This window comes from Nicotiana tabacum, chromosome 19, assembly GCF_000715075.1.
Source record: "Nicotiana tabacum cultivar K326 chromosome 19, ASM71507v2, whole genome shotgun sequence".
In the NCBI taxonomy this organism is placed as follows: domain Eukaryota; kingdom Viridiplantae; phylum Streptophyta; class Magnoliopsida; order Solanales; family Solanaceae; genus Nicotiana; species Nicotiana tabacum.
The window spans coordinates 54656719-54677431 of record NC_134098.1 but is presented as its reverse complement, the minus strand read 5'-3'; the positions used below and the strand labels follow the sequence as shown (position 1 = coordinate 54677431).

The 20713-nt window shown below is 39.6% G+C and overlaps 1 protein-coding gene across 2 annotated transcripts; it reads right to left on the bottom strand.

The window, feature by feature from the left end:
• Positions 1-1194: 1194 nt before the first annotated feature.
• LOC107817696 (glutathione reductase, chloroplastic-like) lies at positions 1195-8366 on the bottom strand. Of its 2 annotated transcripts, none has more exons than XM_016643571.2 (11): positions 7861-8366; positions 5597-5822; positions 5239-5517; positions 4961-5137; positions 4227-4280; positions 3985-4133; positions 3692-3755; positions 3452-3622; positions 3224-3358; positions 2764-2854; positions 1195-1641 (listed from the first exon to the last, which is right to left on the bottom strand). In XM_016643571.2, exons 1-10 carry the CDS (start codon positions 8235-8237, stop codon positions 2813-2815), a joined length of 1674 nt encoding a protein of 557 aa, XP_016499057.2. In that variant the 5' UTR covers positions 8238-8366; the 3' UTR covers positions 1195-1641; positions 2764-2812. The 2 variants fall into 2 exon arrangements, with proteins under 2 accessions (XP_016499057.2, XP_075093864.1); XM_075237763.1 differs by having other exon boundaries at positions 2768-2854.
• Between the last annotated feature and the right edge of the window lie 12347 nt (positions 8367-20713).

Here is a 20713-nt window from a genome sequence, read left to right as displayed (position 1 = left end):
CTTTTCTGACTTCCTTAAGACAACACGTGGACACGTCTGTTCAAAGTATTTACCTCTATCAAAAGCAATGTTGCTCGCAAGTTGCAAGAAAGTGAAAAGAAAATATATCAAGAATCAAGATCACAACCACCGAGTAAATGACTGTTTAAGCAGACAGCCTGGTTCTTTCTAACAATAATTAAACACATCTCTTCCAACTACCAAAGCTGAGTCAATTATGTAAAACAAATTTTTTTTCCATAGATGTCTAGGTATTAGAAAACTGTGTACAAAGCACATGTATGATTAATTAGGGAACGTTGACAGTTGATTTGTCTTTATATGGACGGATAACATGGAGCAAGTTTTGGTGGCGGATTCAATCATAAATTTGTGGCTTCAACAGAATCTAGTAACAGTATTTTAAGGTCGAACTCTATGTGCAAAATAAAATTAAATATACTTTGAAAAACTCGCTCTTATTCAGAATACACAACATTTAAATTTTAGATAGGCCACAGAAAAGCTAGCCAATAACGTGGAAGGGAGCTCAAATTGATATAAAGATGCGAGTCCTTGAAAGATCACTGCGTGTGGCAAGCGGGCGAGGCGGGTCGGATATGGGACGGATCGAAAGCGGATAATGAAAAAACGAATAAATTATCTTACCCGACCCATATTTAATACGGATAAAAAACAGGTTAACTGGCGGAATCATATTATCCATGACTTTTTGAATATAATTTTGGAAGAATTCCTAATCTCCCAAACTTGAGGAACCCCAAATTTGAGAAGTTATCAATTGGTTATCCATTTTCTAAATGAATAATATGGTTCTTATCCATATTTGACCAGTTTTTAAAAAGTTCATTATCCAGCTTATTTTTAATGGATATTTTAGGTGATTAACTATTTTCTTTTAATCATTTTGCCATCACTACCGCAGATACATGGTGATGTGTTGCAAATGAGAAATATATCACTGTTCTCATTCTGCGCCAAATTACCGATGTTGAGCTAGATTTATGACATGACAATAGCTTGGTTTCCAAACTTAAACCTGCGATGTCATCATTCATTTACCGATCCGAGACAGGCTGTTCAGTGTGTATAAGTAAAATCTTTACAATATCAAATGCCAACAAGTAATGAAAGATGTGTAAGCTGACCAATGATCAATATTTCCCCTAGCTGCTTTATTGTATATAAACGCCATGAGCAATCTGCATAACTGATATTATTGCAGAATATCAAATAATGTTATAGTTACACAGAAACAATATATAATAAGCAATATTATAATTACACCACCTGATTGTGTCCCCACCCCCAAAAGGAAAGTATAATATAAAATAGAGAAAAACATCAACAGGATATTAATAATAACTTCTCTCTGGACTTCCCTAAGAGAAAGTTGGACAAAACTATTAAATCACTATTACTTTTATCAAAGCCAATACTGTTGACAAGATGCAAGAAAGTGGACGAATACATATAGCATCCTCACAAGCACCTTTCAAGCCCTTTTCAAGCAGTGAAGTTAGCCCTGGTTCCAACAAGTATCAGTGACTCGGTTGTTCGAGAAAGCTTTTTGCTTGTTGTGAGTCCACAACTGAAGTTCCATATGCTCCCATCAGTCCAAAACCTCTTGCAAAGTTGTACCTGCAAAGTTATAGTTTGCACAATAATGAACAGGGAGCACTTGAGAAATGTACAACATATTGGTTAAGGAAAAAGATGCTATATCTGAATTGGCTGAGGAAGACTGGAATATAAGAAATTCACACACCGGGTTTACAGGTGTGAATTTTTTCGTCACAATGACGCCAACAGTCAATAGAACGAACAATCCAAACTTTAACACCACGTTATCAATTCCAAATACTTGCTACAGCTCAATGACACCTTCCTAACTTTGATCTAGTCCAGAGCATAGTTGGGTCAACATTGACAGTGAGGGCAATCAAGTTGCTAGTCTAAATTAGGAATGATGCAATCATTTTGGACACCACCAATCACCTAGATTTAAGGGAAAAAAGAAAACCAAAAACTTGAATACTTAGATGCATTATAATTGATCTCTGCGCCCTCTGAACATTGTTATCTCTATCCTCATTATTCCATTATCTATGCTGCAACACTATAAACTGGAAAATTACCAGAGGAGTAAATTCCTCCATCTACCACTTCAAATATCTCAGGCTTTTTAGCTCGGCATTTGCAGATCTGTTAGCCATTAGAAACTTGAAGTCTGCTTGCTTCACGCTTAATCCATAGGTAAACCTACTAATGTTACAGAACAACAATACCAAGAGTTCTCAATCTAAGACACATTTTATTTAATTATTCACAATCTGACAGATCATATTATGTAGGGCTAATGTCAGTAAATTTGTGTCGTATTGGATCTAATATGGCCCCATGACATGAAATCTGCATTGTCCATGACAAATCATTCCAGACAGGGTTTTTGGTCCTCTCTTTGGAATTATGTTATAGATATTTTCCATAATGAACATTAATCACAAAACCAAAATTTCTAAACTGTGATCTCAGTTCAGACTTGGGCTAATTGAATATAGCTAAGAATGTCAGACAAAAAGGAACACTAATTAATGTGATCGTGTAGTGGTCTGCATGTTCCTCCTTATAGTGAGAGACAGAGGGAGCAGTCATTTCTGTCAAACTTGATTACATGGCACATGGCAATAAGAGGGCGGAGGCTAACAGTATCCTTTTTGTCTGTTATACTTTAGGTGCATTCAAGAAGGAACCCTTTCTTACCCACATGTATTTTATGTCATTCAACAAATTGAGCCTTTATTGGAGCACATCAAACTCCAGCTGCAGCTTTAATATCGTGCTCTGCCTTTCCCTGAAAAAATAACAAAATGCATAGTCTACTGAGTGGCAAAAAAGAGCATGAGACAAAATTAAAACATCAAAATTCTACTTACGTTTCCAGAGGATGAAGTAATATTGTTAAAAATCAATCTCATTTGGAACTTGGAAGAAGAAGAAGAAAGGATTAAAGGTTGATCATTTGCCTCATTAGAGGGACATATCCAGCTCAATCGAGGTACTGTCCTAATTACTAGCATACTGGTGGATACAATTTGTCTCGTTTCAAGAATTTAGTTTTATTGGGAGTGAGAGACGGAGAAGTGAAAGTCGTTTCTTCACATATACTATAACAAAAGAATTACAAGGATGAATGCACGGCAATCTCAGGTGAATTACAAACCTCAGATGGACTGCTTCGAACCTTCCTTGTAGGGGTACGCATGGTGACAAACTCCTCTGCTGATGTAGGGTGGATTCCCACAGTGGAATCAAAGTCCGCTTTGGTCAACCCAGCTTTGACTGCAATCGCAAATCCCTGGAAGTTTCATGATGACAAAAATACATTACCCATGTATATCCTATAATCAATCTGAGAACTTTGCACCAAAGAAATAAGAGAAATAGCCACCTGTACAATTTCTGGTGCATCATCTCCACACATATGCAAGCCCAGAACTTTGCTTGTCTTTGCACAGACTATAAGTTTCATGAAAACCCGATCTGGAAGACCAGAAATAGTAGCCTTTAAGGGCCTAAAATTTGCTGTATAAACATCAACGTCACCAAACTCTTTGATGGCCTGGGAAAACAAAATCAAATCATTAATCATAATAGTTAATTGTCAACCCACAAGCTCTAGTTACTATACCTGTTCTTCCATTAGACCAACTTGTCCAATAGGCGGTTGGGAAAATACCGCAGCTGGTACATTCCTATTTGGGAGAAGAGAACACCCAGATCAGATAAAAGTTATAGATGTTTCTTTTTAAACCAATTAAAATTCAGCTGTAAGAGCTTATGCATTTGACATGGTAGAACCACCGATCTTAAAGCACATTGTACCAATTGTAGTCGAAAATAAATGGACAAATGTGCATCTTTGACAGTTTTTATCAAACTTTTAAGTCATCAGATGAATACTTAGACGAAGAAGAGAGACACCTATAATCTGGTTTTGTGGGTTCATGAGCGAAAATAGTTTTTGCCAATGCTCCTCCCTCCATCAAAGCAACTGGAGTTAAATTAATTCTATCAGTAACATCTCCAACTGCCCAAATTGATGGTACTGATGTACGAGAATACTCATCAACCTGTAAAAGCAATTAGGAAATGAAACTATCATTCAAAAATACATTCGCAAAGTAGTTCAAGCAAATTAGGAAAAAGGAGAGAAAGGCAGTCACCTCTATGGCTCCATTCTTTGTCATTTTCACTCCCACTGTCTCTAATCCTAAATTCTGCCACACATTCAAACAAAAAGAAACTTTAGCAAGGGGTGCTTACAACTTGAGTATCCGATCAAATCCATCAAAAGAAACCACACCACACAAAGCACCAACTGATAAACATGAACATAAAATAAGGAACCACAATTATAAGTACAATGGTAACTGCAACAATGGTGACAAAGATGATGATCGCGATAATAATAGAAATGACAATAACCTTTGAGATGAATAATGCAATTACAATATTAAAAGAACAAATAACGATGGAGTAAATAATGATAATAGAAGAAAAAACAATCACGACTACAGGATCACTAGTCTAACAAAATAATCAATCCTGCCCCACAGCCCACATCTGATTGGGCTTTGGCAATCTCATGCCACCCAAAGAGGGAGTGCAGGAGAGCCCAAAAGAAGGGTGCTAAAAAGAACTTTTTCTCATCTGAGAACTTCACTGCATTAAAAGCAATTAGAGCAAGCTTTCACAGGCACAAGGAAGCTTGGGGTTGCGTGATAGTCTTGCCGGTTTTGAGGGGAGAGGAAGTGGTTGACTTTGAGGAGAAATCATCGTTCCTCCGCAAGGATTCAATGAATCCAGGTTTGTATTGAGCAAGAACCCCTTAGCTATGAACTACCTTACCCTATTAGGTCTATCAGAGATAAGCTAGCAACGGGAAAGCAGAACAAACCTTTGTATTAGGTCTTCTTCCCGTTGCAAACATGATATGAGAGAAACCTTCAACTGTTCCTCTGCTAGTCTTTAAAGACAGTGAGCCATCCGCTGACTTTATAATAGCCTGAGGCGACTCCTCAGTATGGAACTCAATTCCTCTCAGTGACATCTGTTCACCAACAAAATCCCTAATCTGCATATATCAAAGAATTTGAGTGCATAATCAAGATTTTGGGTTATGAAGGAAATTACTTAACAAAAAACTCCTGTGCATGTTAGGGATAAATGACTCACTTCTTCATCAAATCCTCTCAAAACCTTCTTTTGTCTTATAAAAACATGGACCTCACTTTTCAAGCCATTAAAGATTCCAGCAAATTCAAGTGCAATGTAACCGCCTCCGACTATGGCAATTTTGTTAGGCTTCGTTGGCAAATCAAGGGCAGCATCAGAATCTATAGCATACTCGCTACCAGGAATGTCTGGGATAAATGGGCGTCCCCCAACTGAAATCAGTATGTTCTTAGCCGAGTAGAGTTTTCCATCCACATCCACCGTATGAGGATCCACAACCTGAAAGGTCAAATACAAGGTAATATGCTTTAACTTGAAGCCTTACGGAGCATGATAATAAAATTGTACATTTCCCAACCTTTCCTCGCCCTTCAATCAGAGTGACACCAGCATTCTTCAGAATATTCTTGTAAATACCCGTGAGGCGCTGCAACTCGGCATTTTTATTGGCAATGAGGGTGCTCCAATCAAATTTAGGTTCCACCTCATAGTTCCATCCAAAACCACAACTTTCCTCAAACTCATGAGAATATTTTGACGCGTACACGAGTAATTTCTTGGGTACGCATCCCCGAAGTACACACCTTTAGTAGAGAAACAAAGAAAATCATTCAATTAAATAGAAACAATAGTGTTTAGGTTACACTTTACATGAAACTAATACTCCCTTCATTCTAATTTTTATGACGTTCTTTTCATTTTGGGATGTTCCAAAATGCTTGATACCATTCTATTTCTGTACAACTTCCACAATTATCAAGAATTCAGATATATTAAATTGTTCTGATTTTATTAAACAATGATCTGATGTTTTCTCTATTAAACTAACTTTTCAACCATTATTATAATAGTTTTTTACAATGTCACTAATATAATAGATAAGTCAAACTAATATCTTAAACTATATACCTAGTCAAATACCTTTATATAAAATGAAAAGGAGGGAGTAGTGTTTAGGGAATCAAACAATTCTTTTATTAATGATTTTCTAAAAATTATTTAGATATTTTAATATATTGACTTAAAGCACTTTTACGTAATTCTAAATATGTGGATTTCATTTAAAAATTGAAGCATGGGTCTCAACTTCACACCAAAATATTTGACCATCGAACTCCATCATTCTTCTCGGGAATGGGGTACTCATTCACCCTTCAAAGTTCAAACAATATTATCATCTCAACTCCGCTATAAAGACAATTTCTTGATTTTCCTTTAAATCTCTTCCATCTGTTAACACACAAAAAATTTGAGACTAAGAATAATTTGGGTCTCTTCTTCGCCTGCTTAATTTGGCTAAGAATAATTTGGATCTCTTCTTCGCCTGCTTAATTTGGGCCATGACCCTATGGATGGAATTGTTCGTGACAACTTGGCCTAAATGGACTAATTCCAATATCCATCTCAAAGGATTGGATAAGAAAGAAAAAAACTGCATGATCAAGTCATACATGGTGTTACCATATGATGACTTGATCAAGTAACCACCTCTCCATGGAGAGTGGGGCAAGAAGACTTCGGTTGAAGGTGAAGGCAGTTAGCCAACGTGGTGTTAAGGCGGTTAGCCTTCACAGAGACAACCAATTACCACAATATTAGCTGGAACACGCTGAGCTTTTAAAGAACAATCCAGAGCACAATACAAAGTTGTTTAAGTTGAATTTTGTGATCATATCATGTAAAAGCTTAAGTTGTTAGAGAGAGCACACTTTTAGTTACTTAATCATATTGATTCAACATGCCCCATCACGTGCGGCCTTAATTATGTTTTTATGAGCCAAGTACCTAAAAAGAATAAAGGTGACGATAAGGCTCGAAACCACGACCCCTACCTATTCTGATACCAAGTTTAAACAGTTAGCGAGCATACTTTTATTTATTTAATTACATGTCTTCAACAAGTCCCATAAAGGCTACCCCAAAGTTATAAATTGGACCTTTTGCACGTAGAATGGAGGTCATGCATCATCAAACATGCATGCAAGTGCAAAACATATATTCTTTCAAGTAGTCTTTACGTTCCATTTCTTTACGACTTCCTTCACATCACAGGCATTTAAAACCTTTATTTATATACTATTATCTTAAATTCATGCCAATCATAGTCTAGTTTCCCGAAAAGAACCTCACTCTCCCTAGTGCAATATGCATGACTTGTGTAGGACCTTCCGTGAAGTGATTCTGTGAACCCATATTCATGAAGTGATCCTGGAACCCATTGTAGAGTCTATGTTGCTTCGACTCTCTAAAATGGTTGACACACCCGTGTCGGATCCTCCAAAAATGCATTACTTTTGGATGAAACAACACACACCCGGCTGCATTTTTTAAGTGTCCTACTCAACTTAATCCTCTTGACTTCATTTGGGAATCACACAGCCCACCCAGTTCGACCAATTCAGAAACATTGCCACCAATATCATAAAACAACAGTATTATATTTAGCTCAAAGCACAATTGGGCCGGAAAGGCTATTACTTAATCACCCTATCTTACCTACTCCACTATAATTAGGCATTTTAAATTTTCCTAGACTTACTTCCCCATATAACAAAGTAAGCTCAAAACTAAAGATAGCAAATTTATACTACCAAGTTAAAAGGGTAAAACTAAGAAACTCACGTGCCACCAACGCCACCAGTGGAATCAGAAGAGATAGTAGAGAAAGGGAGCTCACAAACAGCAACAGAAGCCCCAAAATTAGACGCAAAACGAGAAGCCCTAACGCCACCACTACCAGCACCGATGGTGAATAAGTCAAAGTCGTAGTGGCGAGGAGCGTCAGCGCCATTGGAGGACTCGGCGCGCGGGGCGGAGAAATGGCGGCGGGTGTAAGACAAGGATGGGGTGGTACGGGAGTGGGTGAGAAAATTGAAGTGGAGAGGCTTAATTGGGTTAGAGAGAGAAAGAAGAGAGAATTTGTGTTTGTAGAGAAGAGTGTGGAGAGCTGGAGAAGAAAGAGTAGTGCTGAGCTTTGGTGTGCTCAGAGATGTAGCCATGGCTGGCGGAATCGAACAGTTCGTTTCTAATCTGTTTTGGTGATGACAGATGTTTGTGTATTGTGTAGGAAACAGTCCCTAATTCTCAAAATATCCGAAAAACAGCTGCAAATTCGGAGTTCACAAAAATTATTAGAGTTTGCAAAATCTTTTTAGGTTTTTACACTTCTGTTTGTTTGAGGTGCTTTTTAAACTCTAATTTGCAAAAGTAAAACTCAAACTAGTGTTACAATGCCTAATTTGATAGAATATTAATCTTATAAAATTATAATTTAATATATCATAATATTTTTATAAATATTAGCTGTTAATTTGTTATTTAATGTTCCTTATTTATTCTTTATTATTATTAAATTGGCAAGTATTTAGTACTATACATTTACTAATATGACGTTTTATTAATTTGTCAATTGGCTTAATATTTTAATGCTACTTCTCTTATAATATAATATAGATATATATTTTATTACTCTGAAAGTATTTTTTTTAAAACTTATTTTATATTGTTCAAAATTCTTCAATTGTCTAAATTTATTAATAATTTTCTTGAGTGTTATTTATTTATATTTTATTATTAATTAATTCAAAACATAAATATCATAAAATTATTTTTATCCCCCTCTTTTCGTATATTTTTTTCTACTATAATATTTGATTAGTTTTCTCATTTTATATTTTATTGAAAATTTAAATAATTTAATTTTTATAGTAAATTTTAATTTTTAATTCATAAAAAGTATAAAGAGATAAGCATTTTATTATTTTTATATAAAAAAAATCTACCAATATTTTTAATAATTATTAATTCGTGTTATATATATAATATACCTATCTTATGTATAATATCTTAATAGTATTTTTATATTTTTGTATTTCTTATTATGAAATTATGAGATCTATTTATTAACTAAAATTTTCTACATGAAAAATTTAATTAGTATATATATTTTTACGCTATGGCTTGAAATTTGTTTTTTCTTAGTGTTTTTGCTTTATGACTATTTGCTTATTATGATTTTAGTTATGTGTATATGTCCGATTTTTCTCAAATAATTCTAATTATAAGTCTTATATTTTTATAATTTCCCACAAATTTATATTTTTTTGTTCCATGCTTATCTAATTGTATTATCCATTACTTAATATTACTAAATTAACATATGAATTATTAATAAATTACCAGTTTAATATAATACAATTAATATAATTTTATATTACTCATGAAATTTAACTTGACTTTATCCTATATGACTTTCTCAAATTATGTCGATATTTAAATTTATCAATAATATTTTAGAATATTATTTATTTACTTAATTTTATCAAATAAATTTAAAGCGTGGATAAAATCACATTATATCAATTTTTCTCTTTATACATTAGTTTTTATTCTACAATATTTTAATTTTTTTCATTTAGTGTTTATCTATAATATGAATATTATTGTATTATTTTTCGAAATGGATAGTGTTGAATTAGTTCAAAGGTTAAACAAGGAAGTTCTTTTATTATATGTGAATTTACTAATAATTGTAATAATTTTATTTTTGTATTATTTTCAATAAAAAATTAAATTGAATTCTTCTTCCTATTTTGTATTTAATATGAAAGTTTGATTTATTAAAATTACTATATAATAAGTTAAATTGTATTTTTATATATTTTATTTATTTCTTGAAATTATTTTTTATATTTTTGTCTTTAGTTTTATCTATTATAATATTTTTAGTTACATGATCTTATCCATATATCATGACCATATGAATTATTATTCAGAAACTTTCTCATCTCAAAAAATAAATTAGTCTTATTATTTTATATATCTATAATTGAAGTTATTTATTTATATATTTTTCCTTTTTTATATAATAGTTTTCTTTAAAATATATAGATATTTAATTATTTTAAATCAAATTAAAAAAGATTAACTAATTATTAACTAATCTAACTAATTTTGTCCTAAAATTTTACACATTGAATTTTTTTTGTGACACTTGGAATCATCTCATTGATTTGCTTCTCCATTCAATTTTTGTTGTGAAACTACTACCCATTCAATTGGACTCGTAACTGAATGGGTTGTCGAATTTTATGAGTTTTGTCGGGTTCCGAGGTGCGGGCGTGAGTTTGTCTTTGGATAAATGTGTAAAGACTCGACTTTTATTGATTGGGTTTGCTTTCTATGGCATTATTTGATGATTTTGAGTTGCTTTTGGCTAGTTTCGAGCCGTTCGGAGGATGATTGGAGCGGGATGGTGCTTCTAGTGTATCAATTGGGCTTGTTTGAAGTAAGTATCTTGCCTAATTTTGTGTGAGAGAAACTACCCCTTAGGATTTGGGTTGATTGTGCTATTTGTATTATGTGAAGGCCCTGTACGCAAGGTGACGAGTGGGTAGATAGTCTATATGTGGTATTTGACCGGTTTAGATTATCTAGACTCTTTCTATCGCTTTAATTGTATTGTCATAACATGTTATATCTCTAATTGTTAATCTACTCTTACATGCTCTATTTGATGTTGTTAGCATTTGTTCTATCTCTTACTTGTTATTTTGCTCTTATATGCTTTAGTTGAAGTTATTCCCTTCTTTTGTCTTGTTACCTATTAATTATTGAATCACTTTTAATTGAAGTTGTTATTTCGTAAAATATCATCTTGTTGGGTTATTGGTATTGAAGTTGTAATAGTCGTTATCACATTAAGGCGAGATTTTTAATTGTTGAGATACCTTTCCTTATTGAGAATTCTCATTTATTTTGTTATTGTTGAAATTATTGTACACCTTGTGGTTGAGCCATGGGCTATTTGTTATAGAAATATTGGTGTTGTTGACTTTGTGGCAAGTTGTGGTATATGGGCACTTGTGGGACCATTGTAGTATCAAGATGGCACCGTGTGAGACTTTGTGTGGGCGAAGGTGTAGATCACCAATTGGTTGGTTCAAAGTTAGTGAAGTAGAGTTGTTGGGACCAGATTTGGTCTATCAGACTATGGAGAAAGTCAAGTTGATTCAAGAGCGTATGAAGACGACTCAGAGCCACCAAAAGTCCTATTCGGACATGCGACATAGAAACCTAGAGTTTCAAGTTGATGATTGGGTGCTTCTGAAAGTTTCGCCTGTGAAAGGTGTTATAAGGTTTGGGAAAAAAGGAAAGCTCAGTCCCAGATACATCGGGCCGTATATGATCCTACAAAAGATCGGGCAAATAGCTTATGAGTTGGAGTTGCCACCAGAATTAGCGGTGGTACACCCACTACTTCACGTGTCATATTATGACATTCAAGTTTCCAGTACTCAGATATTCATGTCAGTTCAATACCCAGATAATCATGTTAATCCAATACTCAGATATTCATGCCAGCTTAGTACTCAAATATTGATGTCAGTTCAGTACTCAAATATTCGTGCCAGTTCAATATTCATATATCCATGTTAGTTCAGCATTCACGTATCCAACTTGTCACGACCCAAATACCTAACCAATCGTAATGACGCCTATCGTGGAACTAGGCAAGCCGACATTCTCAATATGCTTTCAATATATAACAGAAGTGAGCTAAAGCAATTAAACTAACTGAAGGTTTACATAATAACGGGGTAAAAATCCAAAACACAAGTGCGGAATGATAGCCCGACATCGAGGTTTCACTAAGTCATGAGCATCCAACAACCAATCTAGAAAACAAAATAGAGTCTTCTATAGTCTGTGCCAAATGCCAATACAAGAGAGAAAAGATAATAAGAAAGGAGAAACAAGGACTGTGTAAGCTGGCAACTACCTCATAAGTCTCCGATAATCAGCCCGCGCACGAACTCAGCGACCGCTAGAACCGTACACACCTGGATCTGCACATGAAGTGTAGGGTGTAGCATGAGTACAACCAACTCAGCTAGTAACAAAATTAAATAAGGAACTGAGAGGCAGTGATGAACTATAAAAATACAGATCATTTCAAAAGTTTTTAGTAAAGAGTGAACATGCTTTCAAATCCTGTAGTGTAAGTCAAATCAGTTCGAGCTCAAGTAAAATAGATATGAGTCTTGCAGAAATTTCACAACAACAAAGATAACAACTAAGTGCAACAATAAATAAAAGCAAGTACAACCTCTCAAGGCAGCAATCACTCAACTCATCTCAACAGCTCATACTCTCGGCTTCCAGCCCTCAATACACACTCTCAATAGGTACCTACGATTACTGGGGGTGTACAGACTCCGGAGGGGATCCTTTAGCCTAAGCGCTATATTGCTGCAGTGCGTAGCCCGATCCAATATTATTGCGGCGTATAACCCGATCCAATATTGTTGCGGCGTGCAACCCAATCCAATATTGTTGCGGCATGCAACCCGATCCAATATTGTTGCGGCGTGCAACCCGATCCAATAATGTATATATATAGCCCGAAGGCTTGTTGCGGCGTGCAACCCGATCCATATACCTCACAGTTCGCAGCTCGGCACTCAGGCCGTATCTCAGTCACTAACCTCTCGAGCCCCTCGGCCTCACAGAATATCATAATAATTAGCCCAAACAGAGAATACAACAAGTATCAACAAGAAATGAGAGGGAACAGAGATATAACACACAAATAAGGATGTGACTGAGTACAAGGAAACAATTAGCGGTCAATTCAACAAGTAGACGATCGATGCGGGTCGCAACAGTGATATCATATGGCCTACGCATGGTTTCTAATATAAAAGGCAATCAATTGCTCAAAGATAAGGAAAAACAAGTAATAACAATGGCTATTCAACTTTACAGTCTCACGGGACAGACCAAGTCACAATCCCCCACGGTGCACGCTCACACGCCCATCACCTAGCATGTGCGTCACCTCCAAATATTCACATCATACCAATTCTCGGGGTTTCATACCCTCAAAACCAGATTTAAGACTGTTACTTACCTCAACCGCACAGAAATCCTACTCCAAAATGCCTTTGCCTCTCGAATCGGCCTCCAAATGCCTCGAATCTAGGCACAAACAGTACGAGATAATCAATATTGGCTAAAAGGATCAATCCCATAAGAAAACTACTAAAATATAGTCCAAAATCCGAAATCGGCTCAAACTGGCCCCCTCTCCCCAGACCCACATCTTGAAACCTGACAAAAGTCACAAAACCCGAAAGCCCATTCACTCACGAGTCTAACCATACCAAATTTATCAAAATCCGACCTCAATTGCCCCTCCCAAACCCCAAAATTCACTCTCCAATTCCCAAGCCCTAATCTCCCAAATCTCACCTCAAACACTCACCAACTAGGTGTACAATCAGTGGGGAAATACCATTATTGAAGATAAATAGGCACAAGGAACTTACCTCAGTGATTACTCCGAAATCTCTCTCAAAATCCCCAAAATCCGAGCTAAAAAATGATGAAAATGGTGAAAAATCTCGAAGTGTTCTATTTATAGGTTCTGCCTAGACTTCTCGCACCTGCGGCTCCATTTCCGCATCTGCGAAAAAATCCCTAAACACTGCCTCCACTCCTGCGATCAAGTGATCGCATCTGCGCTCTTCGCGGGTGCGGGAACTACATCACACATGCGGTCCAAACTCGCATCTGCGCCCCTAAATTCGCTTCTGCGACCATCGCAGGTGCGGGAATTCCATCGCACCTGCGTCCTCTGCCCAGATCCTCCTTAGACGCATCTGCGTCTCTTCCTTCACTTCTGCCGTTCTGCGGGCTCGCACCTGCGGTTCCCACTCCGCAGGTGCGGTTACACCAGTAACAACAGCTTCAGCCGCAATTCCTCAACTCTCATCAAGCCGTTAACCACCCGAAATCACCCCGATGGGACCTCAACCAATCATACCAACAAGTCATATAACCCCATCCGAACTTAGTCGAACCTTCGAATCACTCAAGATAACATCAAAACACGAATTACACCCGGATTCAAGCCTAATGAACTTCTAAACTTTCAAATTCCACAAACGACGCCGAAACCTACCAAACCACGTCCGATTGACCTCAAATTTTACACACAAGCCAAAAATGCAACCACGAACCTATTCCAACTTTCGAAAATCCAATTCGGCCCCGATATTAAAATTTCCACTGCCGGTCAAAATTGCCAAAATTCTAACTTTCGTCAATTCAAACCTAATTCTACTACGGACCTCCAGATAACATTCTGGACGCGCTCTTAAGTCCAAAATCACCTAAAGGAGCTACAGAACCATAAAAATTCAAATCCGAGGTCGTTTTCCCACAAGTCGACATCCGGTTGACTTTTTCAACTTAAGCTTCCAATTAAGAGACTAAGTGTCTCAATTCACTCCAAAACCACTTCGGACCCGAACCAACCAACCCGGTAAAGACATAATACAATTGTAAGGCACAAAAGAAGCAGAAATAGGGAAAACGGGGCTATAACTCTTGAAACGACCGGCCGGGTCGTTACATCCTCCCCATTTGAAATAAATGTTCGTCCTCGAACGGGTCTAGAAACATACCTGGTGTCTCAAATAGGTGTGAATATCTGCTCTGCATCTCTCGCTCGGTCTCCCAAGTGGCCCCCTCCACAGGCTGACCTCTCCACTGCACCTTTACTAAAGCTATATCCTTTGACCTCAACTTCCGAGCTTGCCGCTCTAAAATGACCACCGACTCCACATCATAAGTCATATCACCATCCAACTGAACCATGCTGAAATCCAAAACATGGGACGGATCACCGATATACTTACGGAGCATAGAAACATGAAATACTGGATGCACACTCAACAAACTAGGTGGCAAGGAAAGCTTGTAAGCCACCTCCCCGATCCTCTAAAGTACCTCAAAAGGCCCAATGAACCGAGGGCTCAACTTGCCCCTCTTCCCAAACCTCATAACACCCTTCATGGGTGATACCTTCAGCAGAACTTTCTCCCCGACCATGAAAGACACATCACAGACCTTCCTGTTAGCATAGCTATTCTGCCTAGACTGCGCTATGCGAAGCCGCTCCTGAATTAATTTTACCTTTTCTAATGCATCCTGGACCAAGTATGTACCCAAGAGCCTAGCCTCACCCAGCTCAAACCATCCCACAGGAGATCTACACCGCCTCCCATATAAAGCCTTGTATGGAGCCATCTGAATGCTTGACTGATAACTGTTGTTATATGCAAACTCCGCGAGTGGTAGAAACTGGTCCCATGAACCCCCAAAATCAATGACACAAGCGCGTAAAATGTCCTCCAATATCTGGATAGTACGCTCGGACTGTCCGTCCGTCTGAGGGTGAAAGGCTGTGCTCAACTCAACCTGAGTACCCAACTCTCCCTGCACGGCCCTCCAAAACTGCGATGTAAATTGTGCGCCTCTATCTGAAATGATGGAAACTGGGACACCATGAAGGCGAACAATCTCTCAAATGTAAATCTCAGCCAACCGCTCTAAAGAATAAGTAGTACCAACTGGAATGAAGTGCGCGGACTTGGTCAGCTGATCCATAATCACCCAAATAGCATCGAACTTCCTCGAAGTCCGTGAGAGCCCAACTACGAAATCCATGGTGATCCACTCCCTTTTCCACTCTGGGATCTCTAACCTGTGAAGCAAGCCACCCGGTCTCTGATGCTCATACTTAACTTGTTGATAGTTGAGACATCGAGCCATAAACCCAACTATATCCTTCTTCATCCTTCTCCATCAATAGTGCTGTCTCAAATCCTGGTACATCTTCGCGGCACCCCGATGAATGGAATACCGTGAGCTATGGGCCTCCTCAAGAATCAACTCCCGAAGCCCATCCACATTGGGCACACATATCCGTCCCTATATCCTCAACACACCATCATCACCAATAGTCACATCTCTAGCATCACCTCGCCGAACCCTATCTTGGAGGACGAGTAGATAGGGGTCATCATACTGACGCTCCCTGATACGATCATAAAGAGAAGACCTAAAGACCACACAAGCCAATACCCGACTTGGCTCTGAAATATCCAATCTGACAAGCTGGATAGCTAAGGCCTGAACATCTAATGCCAAGGGTCTCTGCTACTGGAAGATACGCTAAATTTCCCAAACTCTCCGCCACTCAAGGCATCGGCCACCACATTGGCCTTCCCGGGATGGTACAAAATGGTGATATCATAGTCCTTGAGAAGCTCCAACCACCTTCGCTGACGCAAGTTAAGATCCTTCTACTTGAATAGATGCTGCAAACTCCGATGATCAGTGTAGATCTCACAATAAACCCCGTACAGATAGTGGCGCCAAATCTTCAAGGCATGAACAATAGCTGCTAACTTAAGATCATGGACATGATAATTCTTCTCATGGGTCTTCAACTGGCGCGAAGCATAAGCAATCACTCTACCCTCCTGCATCAGAACACATCCAATACCTATCCGCGAGGCATCACAATACACTATGTAAGAACCAGAAGCTGATGGCAAAACTAGAACTGGGGCCGTGGTCAAGGCAGTCTTGAGCTTCTGAAAGCTCTCTTCGCACTCGTCCGACCACCTGAATGGAGCACCCTTTTGGATCAATTTGGTCAAGGGCGATGCAATAGATGAAAACACTCCAAAAAATGATGGTAATAGCCCGCCAAACCAAGAAAGCTCCTAATCTCCGTGGTTGAGGACGGCTTGGGACAATTCTGCACCGCCTCTATCTTCTTCCGATCCACCTGAATACCCTTGTTGGACACCACATGCCCCAAGAATGCCACTGAACCGAGCCAAAACTCACACTTGGAGAACTTTGCATAAAGCTTTTCCTCTCTCAATCTCTGTAACACAATCATCAGATGCTGGGCATGTTCTTCCTGGCTACGAGAGTACACCAGGATATCATCAATGAATACAATAACGAATGAGTCCAAATAAGGCCGAAACACATTATTCATCAAATGCATGAATGCTGATGGGGCGTTAGTCACCCCAAAAGACATCACAAGGAACTCATAATGGCCATATCGGGTCCTGAAAGCTGTCTTAAGAATATCCGAATCCCGAATCTTCAGCTGGTGATACCCTGACCTCAAATAAATCTTGGAGAACACCCTTGCCCCCTGAAGCAGGTCAAATAGATCATTAATATGTGGCAAATAATACTTTTTCTTGACCGTGACCTTGTTCAACTGCTTGTAGTCAATGCACATCCTCATAGAACCATCTTTCTTCTTTACAAATAGAACCGGTGCACCCCAAGGTGACACGCTAGGCCGAATAAACCCTTTATCAAGGAGTTCCTAAAGTTGTCCCTTTAACTCTTTCAACTCCGCCGGTGCCATACGATACGGTGGAGTAGAAATGGGCTGAGTGCCCAACACCAAATCAATACCAAAGTCAATATCCCTGTCAGGCGGCATGCCCGGCAGGTCTGCAGGAAAAAACATCCGGAAAATCATGCACCACCGGAACAAAATCAATGGTAGGAGTCTCTGCACTAACATCCCTCACAAAAGCCAAATAGGATAGACAACCCTTCTCAACCATCCGCTGAGCCTTCAAGTATGAAATCACTCTGCTGGGAACATAGTCTATAGAACCACTCCACTCAACCCTCAGCAACCCCGGTATCGCCAACGTCACAGTCTTAGCGTGACAATCTAGAACAACATGACATGGAGACAACCAATCCATACCCAATATCACATCAAAATCAACCATACTGAACAGCAAAAGATCCACTCTGGTCTCCAAACCTTCAATAGTCACCACACATGACCGATATACGCGGTCCACAATAATAGTATCACCTACAGGAGTAGATACATGAACAGATGAAACTAAAGACTCACGGGGCATATCCAGAAAATGAGCGAAATACGAGGAAACATATGAATAAGTGGAACCAGGGTCAAATAATACAGAGGCATCTCTGTGGCAAACTGAGAAAATACCATTAATTACAACATCTGAAGCAATGGCATCTGGTCTAGCAGGGAGGGCATAGAAATGGGCCTGACCACCCCCTGATTTGCCTCTCTCTCTCGGGCGATCCCTAGCTGACTGGGCTCCACCCCGGGCTGGCTGAGCGGGTGGTGGAGGGGTTGGTGCTGATGACATAAACTGGCTCTTCTACGGAGCAGGACCTCCCACTATATAGGGACATCTCTCCTCATGTGACCAAACTCCCCACACTCATAGCAACTCCCCGGTGCTGGTGCAGGGGACTGAAAGGAGCCCCGAGCACCGGGATAACTGGCAGAAGGACCTGGCATAGATAAACCCTGACCCGATGGAGCACGGGACGAACTCTGCACTGGGAGGGCACCAAGAAATGAACGACCCTACTGATAACTATGAGAACCATGGCCAGATGATGCACCATGGTGAACTGGACGAGCCGTCTGAGCATGTCTGAAAGGACAACCTCTACCGTGCTGGAACTGACTGCCAGAAGGAGCACCGCTAAATCCTCCCTGTCCACGAGGCCTCTTGGCCTCCCTCTCAACCCTCTCCTGACTGCGAACCATCACAATCTGACGAGCAATGTCGATAACCTCATCAAAATTAGCACCAGACACTCTCTTTCTCTGGTCATAAGCAATCACAGCTGATAAGTGAGGCCATCTGTAAACCTCCTGATCCTTTCCCTGTCTGTGGGAACTAACCAGATAGCATGACGGACCAGCTCCGAGAATCACATCTCATACTGCATCACAGACATATCACCCTGACGAAGCTGCTCAAACTATCTGCGCAGCTCCTCTCTACGGGACTGAGGCACGAAATTCTCCAGAAAGATAACAGAGAATTGTTGCCAGGTAAGGGGCGTTGCGCCGACCGGCCTACGCCTCTCGTAATCCTCCCACCAACTGAATGAATCCCCAGAGAACTGAAAGGTAGTGAACGGGACCCTACTGGTCTCCATAATACCTGCTGTATGGAGTATCCTCTGACACCTGTCCAAGAAAACCTATGCATCCTCTCCCTCTGCACCACTAAAAGATAGAGGATGGAGTCTCCCAAACCTCTCCAATCTACGCTGCTCATCCTCAGGCATAGCAGGAACCACATAGTCCAGAGCAGCTGCAGTCGACTGGGCTGGTAGTGCCCCCGGTGTCTGGAATCCCTGTACCACCTGCTCTGGTGTACGGGCAGCGGGAGTCTGAGCACCTTTCCCGGCCTGCGAAGTGGCTGCTACGGCCGGAACAGAGACCGCCTGAGCAAGACTGGTACACGCAGTCAGAATCTAAGCTAAGGCCTCTTGAAGGCCTGGAATCACAATAGGCACAGGTGGTGCCTGAGCTGGTGCATCAACAATTGGAATCTGGTCCTGATCTAAGGCAACTGGTGGATCTGCAGGTACTGCCCCAGCTGTTGTACGAGCTACACCTCTACCCCTACCGCAGCCTCTACTGTGACCTCGGCCTCTCACGGCCCTTGCTGGTGGAACTGGTGGTTGTCCATCCTGCCCGGTAGTACGAGTCCTCACCATCTGTGAGAGAATGAAACAGCAGATGTTTAGTTGCTAGAATCAACAGATTCGCACGACAAGAATTCAAGAATGTGGAGTTTCCTAAGGGTTCTGCAGCCTCTCGAAGATAAGTACAGACGTCTCTGTACCGATCCGCAAGACTCTACTAAACCTGCTCATGACTCGAGAGACCTATGTAACCTAGGCTCTGATACCATCTTGTCACGACCCAAATACCTAACCAGTCATGATGGTGCCTATCGTGGAACTAGGCAAGCCAACATTCTCAATATGCTTTCAATATATAATAGAAGTGAGCTAAAGCAATTAAACTAACTGAAGGTTTACATAATAACGGGGTAAAAACCCAAAATACAAGTACAGAATGATAGCCCGACATCGGGGTGTCACTAAGTCACGAGCATCTAACAACCAATCTAGAAAACAAAATAGAGTCTACTACAGTCTGTGCCAAATGCCAATACAAGAGAGCAAAGATAATAAGAAAGGAGAAACAAGGACTGCGTACACTGGCAGCTACCTCATAAGTCTCTGATAATCAGCCCGCGCACAAACTCAGTGATCGCCAGAACCATACACACCTGGATATGCACATAAAGTGTAGGGTGTAGCATGAGTACAACCAACTCAGCAAGTAACAGAATTAAATAAGGAACTGAGAGGCAGTGACGAACTATAAAAATACAGATCATTTCAAAAGTTTTCAGTAAAGAGTGAACATGCTTTCAAATCCAGTGGTGTAAGTCAAATCAGTTCGAGCTAAAGTAAAACAGATATGAGTCTTCCAGAAATTTCACAAAAACAACAGATAATAACTAAGTGCAACAATAAATAAAAGCAAGCACAACCTCTCAAGGCAGCAGTCACTCAACTCATCTCAACAGCTCATACTCTCGGCTCTCAGCCCTCAATACACACTCTCAATAGGTATCTGTGCTCACTAGGGGCGTACAGACTCCAGAGGGGCTCCTTCAGCCCAAGCATTATATTGCTGCGGCGCGTAGCCCGATCCAATATTATTGCGATATGCAACCCGATCTAATATTATTGAGGCGTGCAACCTGATCCAATA